We start from the raw sequence: 7,500 nt of genomic DNA, 5'->3' as shown, positions 1-7,500 counted from the left end.
AGAGAGAGAGAGAGAGAGAGAGAGAGAGAGAGAGAGAGAGAGAGAGAGAGAGAGAGAGAGGTTAACTAATCCATGGTCATGCTTCCGTTCTCTTCCCTCTTTTCCCATTTTTTTCCTTATCTTCCCTTCTTTTTTCTGTTCATCCTGTTCTTTTCCACTCCACTGTATTATTTTCACACCTTTCCCTTCCCTTCCCTTCCTTTTTTCATTTATTCCGAAAGAGAGAGAGAGAGAGAGAGAGAGAGAGAGAGAGAGAGAGAGAGAGAGAGAGAGAGAGAGAGAGAGAGAGAGAGAGAGAGAGAGAGAGAGAACGCAGACAAAAAACATGGGAAAAAAGAGAGAAAAGGAAAGAAAATGGAAAAATATACAAAACCGAGAAAAGAAAGACAAAACAGAGAGAGAGAGAGAGAGAGAGAGAGAGAGAGAGAGAGAGAGAGAGAGAGAGAGAGAGAGAGAGAGAGAGAGAGAGATTCATATTCCCACTATCTGTATCGGTGAGGTTAGGTTAGGTATACAAATTACGAGTACATAATATTTACCTACATCTTTCTGGTGATTGGGAAGATGGGACGGGTGTGTGATCCTCTTTAAGGTAAAAATGCAGGTATCAGTATCCTGTGTTTAATTAATCGGTATACCATTTCGTCCTATTCAATTTATTTTTTTTATTCCTTTTTTTCTATTTTTTTCTATTTTTTTACACACTGGAGTGAACTGGATTGGTGCGGCTTCCTGTTGCAGAGAGAGAGAGAGAGAGAGAGAGAGAGAGAGAGAGAGAGAGAGAGAGAGAGAGAGAGAGAGAGAGAGAGAGATTTGGGGGGTTTTGTGACCGAGGTGTGTTTTGTATGTGAACTGCTACCATCTCTCTCTCTCTCTCTCTCTCTCTCTCTCTCTCTCTCTCTCTCTCTCTCTCTCTCTCTCTCTCTCTCTCTGCCTCTCCCAGGTTTTGTCCTCTCTTTGTTTCCTCTTTTATCTCCACTCTCATCTTCAGTTTCCAGTTTTCCTTCGTTATTCATGTTCTTTCTCTCTCTCTCTCTCTCTCTCTCTCTCTCTCTCTCTCTCTGGAATGATGGACATATTTGATATAAAAATTCGTACAGGATATATGTTAGCGTCACTGAGAGAGAGAGAGAGAGAGAGAGAGAGAGAGAGAGAGAGAGAGAGAGAGAGAGAGAGAGAGAGAGAGAGAGAGAGAGAGAGAGAGAGAGAGAGAGTCACAAACATCAGTAAGGTCTTGGGGTGAGGGAGAAATTTCTGGGGGTCAGAGAGATGTGTAAGGGTGAAAGACTCAAGAGGTGAGGGAGGAGGTATTGGCGTGAAGGAGGAGAGAGGTGAGGTAATGGGGGACTATGAGATGAGAGAGAGTAGAGATGGAGGACGTGTAGAGGTGATAGGGAGCATGTTGGGCTAAGGGAGGAGAGCGATGAGTTAAGGTGAAAGTGTACAGGAGTGAGGGACGATGAAGAGATGAAAGAGGTCTGAGGGTGAGGGATTATTTAAGGTAAGGGAGCAGTGTGTGGGAGTGAGGGAAGGAGAATGATGAGATGAGGGAAGTTTACGAGTGATAGAGCAGGGAGTAAGGGAGTGTAGCGTGGAGATGAGGGTGGGCGAGGGGAGTGTGTAAGTTGAGGGAAGAGGTGTTGGATGAGGGAGAAGAAAATGTGATGGAGGAGAGGAGAAGGACGGGTGAGGGAGGTGTTTGGGGTGAAGGGAGGACTGGTGGGTGAGGGAGTGTTTGGGGTGAAGGAGGAGGAAGGGTGAGGGAGGCTATGAGGACGAGAACACTGAGGCGAGAGAACAATGGGGAGTTTTCCTGGGAGTAAGTTAAAGCTGTAATGCAAGTATGGTCTCGGGACACACACACACACACACACACACACACACACACAAAGGAGGGACTCTCATGTACTCCTGGGTTTCTGTCCCTTTTGTCCCTTGTCCTTCACTACAATATTTTTTAAAGTAGTCCATGATTTTTTTTAGTTTAGTTGTCCATAACAATTTTTAGTTCGTGACAGTTTTCTTTTTAGTTGAAAGGATTTTTTTTCTCTTCTACAATCTAAGTCTTGTACTATTATTTTTTTTAGTCTAAGAAATTCTCTTTTAGTTCTCCAGAGTAGTTTTCTTTAAGATTTTGAATATCTAGACGGGAAAAAGAGTAAGGGAATAATAATATTTTCAGGGGGAAGGGAGGCGAGGACCACAAGTGCTGTGTGTGATCCCTTAAACCGAGCATATCAATCATACTTTCCTTGAACGTTCGCTTCTTTTTCTTTTTCTACTTTTATTTATCTTATTTTCCTTTATTTATTTTTTTTTAGTTCTTCTGTGACCCTGCGCCTTGTATGAAACTGACACAATTTAATCTGGAAAATCTGGAAGGTTATTTTTCTTTATTTAGGAATCAAATTTATATGAATAGTGTGCCTAAATCTTAGCATCTAAATCTATCTTAACTTAAATAAGAAAAATAAATAAATAAATAAAACAGAAACCTCCGCCAATTTTTTTTTTTTTACTTTGGATTAACTAAAATTTTGAGAATAAACGAGTAAATTTGTTGGTGGGTGGAATAAAAGTCAGCCATAATCAAATAAATAATGAACAGAAACTCAACAAACATTTAACCATAACGCAACAGATAATAAGCCATACCTGCACATGCCTCAATAATAAACAGTAACAAACAACCCAATAAATGAAAGAACACCAACCCAGTACATTAAAAAAAAACTCTCTTTTAGTCCCCATCACCACGGAACGCGCCATAATCCATCGGAGTCCTTTCGCATCCCTTCCCTTGCCTTCCCTTCTCTAATGCGTGTCTCTTCTCTTCCCTTCCCTTCCCTAATGCCTGTCTCTTCAGAAAACGCAGACATGTTTCATCCATCTTGCTGCTAAACACTTTTCCTGGTGGCAATCCCTCTTCACAATGTCTCCTTTCTTTTACTGCTCCACATTCATTAACCGTTTCATTTATTTTCGTGCACATTTACTCACGGATATATTCACCGTCCCCGCAGTTTCCTCTCTCAGTTTTTTTTTTTTTTTTTTTCGACTCGCTCTCTCTCTCGTTCTCTCTCTCCTTCGCTTCCCTGATAATGGAGTGATGAGGGAAGGAACGGAGTTACGATATTAGACACTTTTCTCGCCACTGTAATCCTTTTCTCGTTTTTTTTTTTTTTTTTTTTTTTTTTAACAAGGACAAAGGGATCTAAACACTCCTGCAGGGTTTGTTCAGGGGAGGGAACGGACAGAACCACCGCCTCGTAGCTAGCTGACACTGTATCTTCTGTATCTTGTCGAATTGTGTTAGTTTGCGTGAGTGCTTGGTTGGTCTTGTCTTTGTAAGGGTGTGGGTGTGTGTTGCGTGCATTTTTTTTTATTGGTTTCGTTTTCTTTTGCATTGCAGTGGTTGGTGTGTGTGTGTGTGTGTGTGTGTGTGTGTGTGTGTGTGTGTGTGTGTGTGTGTGTGCTTTGTAGAGGTGTGTTACAGGTCTTTTTTTTTTTTTTTTCGTGTCGTGTTTTGTGTTTCTGTTGGTCGAGGAGCCTTACTTGAGTTCTTCTTTGTCTTCTCGCCGAAGTGTTAAGGTGTTACACGATTTTTTTCCCCATTGCAGTGTTACATGTGTTTTTTGTCTTCCCGCCTTAGTGTCTAGGTGTTACATAGTATTGCTTGCATGAGTCTGTTGTCTTCCAGCAGCGTTATAATAATGTTCTCTCCCCTCCGCAGTGTGCCTGGAGGAGAGGGAGGGCGAGGAGGGGAGCGGCGCCGAGGAGCAGCCACACTTCCTGCATGACCAGCTCACCCTCAACGTGTCCGTCCAGCTGGGCTCCACCGCACACCTGCACTGCCGCCTGGCTGGCATCACCGAGCAGTCCGTAAGTACCATCACTCCCTCCCTCCTCCCGCCGCGCCCTGCAGCCCTGCTTTGCTCCGCCACCTGGTCCACTCTGACCGAACTTCTCTCTCCTGCATAATGATCCCCTGATTCCTTTGACTATGTGTTCCTTGGCTGTTTGACTGGTGTACGTTTCGCCTCATTCTTCTATTGCTAAAATCCTCGTACTTAAAATTTTAAAGACTTCCTGACTAAATTCATGTGTTTCACCACCTGAAGGACTTATGACTGAGGAGAAAATAAAACAAAGTGGAAGTGACTAAGGCATATCAATATTTGACTGTGACTTATCTCAGGGGTCTCAAAACTATCGCGTTAATTATTGAGTATGACTATCTTATTGAATGTGACTATCTTAAGGTCTCAAAACATAACCATACCTAACCTAACCTAACGTACGGGTCTCGCATTTACCATCTACTTCACAAACTGGAGACCTTAACAACGAAAGGAAAGCCGGTGCAATACAATACATAACATAATGAACAGATCACGAGCAGTCCAATATGTCAGTTTTTAACCATTACAACATAGAATGACGAGCAACAGCATACTCGCATATCCTGATAAAGACTCCCATGTAATTCCTTCTCTAAAATATTGACGATTATACTCTGAATCTGCGCCTCCAACTATGGTGCAGCGCTAATGAACACTTTGGACAGCCTTTGTGTGAGCAGCAGCAAATACCGAGTCCTGATGGCGAGGCAGCAACACTGATTCATTATGTCGTGCTTATGTTTAAAATCTGTCCCTCCACTTCGATGCAAAGAGCCGATTTAGAGGGGATTTGACAAAGGTATTTAAGTGGCGTAAAAGCTAATGACTAAGGTGATGTAAATAGAATCCATAAAGTTGGTAATTAGGATAGGACAAGAAGCAACGGTTTCAAACTTTATTTATTTTTTTATTTGTTTATTTTATTATTATTATTTTTTTCAAGACGAGCACTGGCTTAGGATAACGAAAAGTTATATAAGAAAAGGAAAGGCCCACTGAAATGCCAATCCCTTGATAACGTTGATTTTAAGAAAAAAAATAATTGGTTCTGAAACAGACTGATAAATTACTGGAACAAATTTAATATTCAGCCTGCTAGTGCCGAGTCCATTGGGAACTTTTAAAGATCAAACAAATTTATAGATAAGGATAATAGATGGATACGGTGACTGCCACGTGCATCACTTATGTTCCTATGGTTCTATGTTCTAAGCCAGCCAGTTAGGTTCCAGAGCGTGTTGATATTCCTCTTTAGCAAAAATTTAAGTCGTATGGAGGAAAAACAGAAAAAAAGGTGGAGAGTTCCAGAGTTTATGAGTGACAGCGATGAGAGTGAAGCTACTGATAAAACCCTTGCATTATATATGACACACTTCTGAATATGACATCAATGCACAAGAAAAGCTGCTTACCGCTCTGGATGTCGAGATTGAACGTACTACGAGCATGACAATCGTGGCCTGAAGAGTAGAAGCAGCACATTCATAATTCACACTCTTCATACTCAGGTGGAGAGCATTTTAGCCAGCTGACAATGTTTTGGTGTGGTCAATAAAATATCCATCTATTTATTTATGTATCTATCTATATATCTGTGTCTTATGTTCCTCATGTTATAGTTTTTTTAATGTTTAGTAGAATTATGTTGTGTGCTGTACTTGTGAATAGAATAACTGTCTGTCTATCTATGTACGCACCACCTTCTCGTCAGCCACACAGGGGCTTGGGCGAGGCTTTAAGAGATACAACAGAGTGTGGACTGACCTTCAGACACACTAAATACAAGAGCCTGTAAAGAAAAACACGTCTATTCGCACCTCGACTACATTCCAAGGGCTCTAGTTGAAGTTACACAGGCTTTTAAAGGTGTTTTTTATGGTTCTGGTGATAGATTAAAAGCATTTTTATATTATGAACCGGAGAAACACAATCATCTCTGTGGCCTTGGAAAATAATTGATGAAAGAGCAAAGTGTTTCAGAATACGGTCCTCTAATTCAAGTTACAAGGGCTTTCAAGAGCGTTTTGATGGTTCTAGTGACATATCAACAACATATCTACATTACGAACAGAAAAAAAAAAAAAAAAAGCATCCTTGAGAACCCGGCTAATCATCTTTATGGCCTTTGAAAACAGTTGTGGTGAAAAAGGAAAGCGTTTCTGAATACGGACTAAGACCTCAGACGAGAAAGAAGGGTTGGGTTGCAGGAATCCGCGCCTCGCTCAGGTTTGCCTCTCGCTTGATGGCGTCATAATGAACCAACATTGTGCTCTGGGAATATTTGCACTCCCGCTCCCTCTGTGGCCTCGCGTGCGCCTGTAAACATGAGTCTGGCTGTGGCGCTGCCGGAAAAACTCATCTGCTTCTTGCTATTGCTTCCCCTTGTCACTGTTATTCTGTTTGGCGAAGAAAAATATGACAAAAAAATACCTAAAGTGAAAAAATTAACCAAGCTTCTTTCCATATTAAAAAAAAAATTCGTGGTACGGCTTCTGTTTTTCTTTCCAGCATCGTTTTCCTTAACAATTTCTTATTTTCACGGTACACTTACTTTTTTCTTTCCAACGTCATATTTGTTTAACTATTTCATATTTTCAAGGTACACCTTCCATTTTTTTTCATTTCGAAAGTAATTTTTTTTTCCTTTATTTCTTTTCATGGTACACTTCCAATCTTTTTTCCTTCCAACATCTTTTTTCTTACAATTTCTTCCCTTCAGCTTCTATTTTCATGAGTCAGGTGATTTGATCAACACGTGAGCCAGTTATATGTGTGGGAACATCAAACAGTAATACAAGCAACAGTGTCACGATTAATGCATTGCTAAGACGTGTGTGTGTGTGTGTGTGTGTGTGTGTGTGTGTGTGTGTGTGTGTGTGTGTGTGTGTGTGTGTGTGTGTGTGTGTGTGCGCGTCTCATTGTATCGCGGAACGGTTCTTACATGGCCACCTTCTTGCCACATGAAGGTACTGGTGCTAGTTCTGAGAAGCAGGAAATCCCACTTCTTGTCTCGAATTCCTAACCGTTTTACTGCTACGGTGGTACTTTGGTAACACTGGGAGCAGTATAAAAATCTAGCTTACATGGCCAGATAGAGTAAAGAGAGGATAAAAGATTAATTTTGTATATTCTAGGCTACAGGAATATTCAACACGCTTCAGTACAAAATAAGTGTCTGAAAAGCTGTAAGGATTATTGGAAACGATTGTCTAGCAGTGAAAGGGTTAAACGCTTTGGAATTCCACGAGGACTTTTTTCAAAGGTCTATCACGAGTGTTTTCCCCTTGTTGGTATTAATACTATTAACTACAAAATTTGAGGTTTATCAGATAATTAGTTTAAAAGTTAGCGGCAATTTCAGGCACCGCGCACATACCGCACTTGCCTAATATTCAAATCACACTAGCTCAAAAACTCTGCGGAAGGCCAATCGTTGTGCTATATATATATATATATATATATATATATATATATATATATATATATATATATATATATATATATATATATATATATATATATATATATATATATATATATATATATATATATATATATATATATATATATATATATATATATATATATATATATATAT

The 7,500-nt window shown here is 40.2% G+C and overlaps 1 protein-coding gene across 1 annotated transcript in view; it reads left to right on the top strand.

The window, feature by feature from the left end:
• Positions 1-3,717: 3,717 nt before the first annotated feature.
• LOC135113389 (zwei Ig domain protein zig-8-like) overlaps positions 3,718-7,500 on the top strand; it is a gene marked incomplete at its 5' end in the record, with an annotated part of 94,132 nt that continues 90,349 nt past the window's right edge. Inside the window, one exon of the mRNA XM_064028645.1 lies at positions 3,718-3,882. Coding sequence (XP_063884715.1) covers positions 3,718-3,882 — 165 coding nt within the window. The remainder of the gene's footprint in view (positions 3,883-7,500) is intronic.

The sequence above is a fragment of the Scylla paramamosain genome, chromosome 25 (genome assembly GCF_035594125.1).
Source record: "Scylla paramamosain isolate STU-SP2022 chromosome 25, ASM3559412v1, whole genome shotgun sequence".
NCBI classification, from domain to species: Eukaryota; Metazoa; Arthropoda; class Malacostraca; order Decapoda; family Portunidae; genus Scylla; species Scylla paramamosain.
The sequence above is the reverse complement of the archived record's forward strand: the minus strand, read 5'-3'. Positions and strand labels throughout refer to the sequence as shown.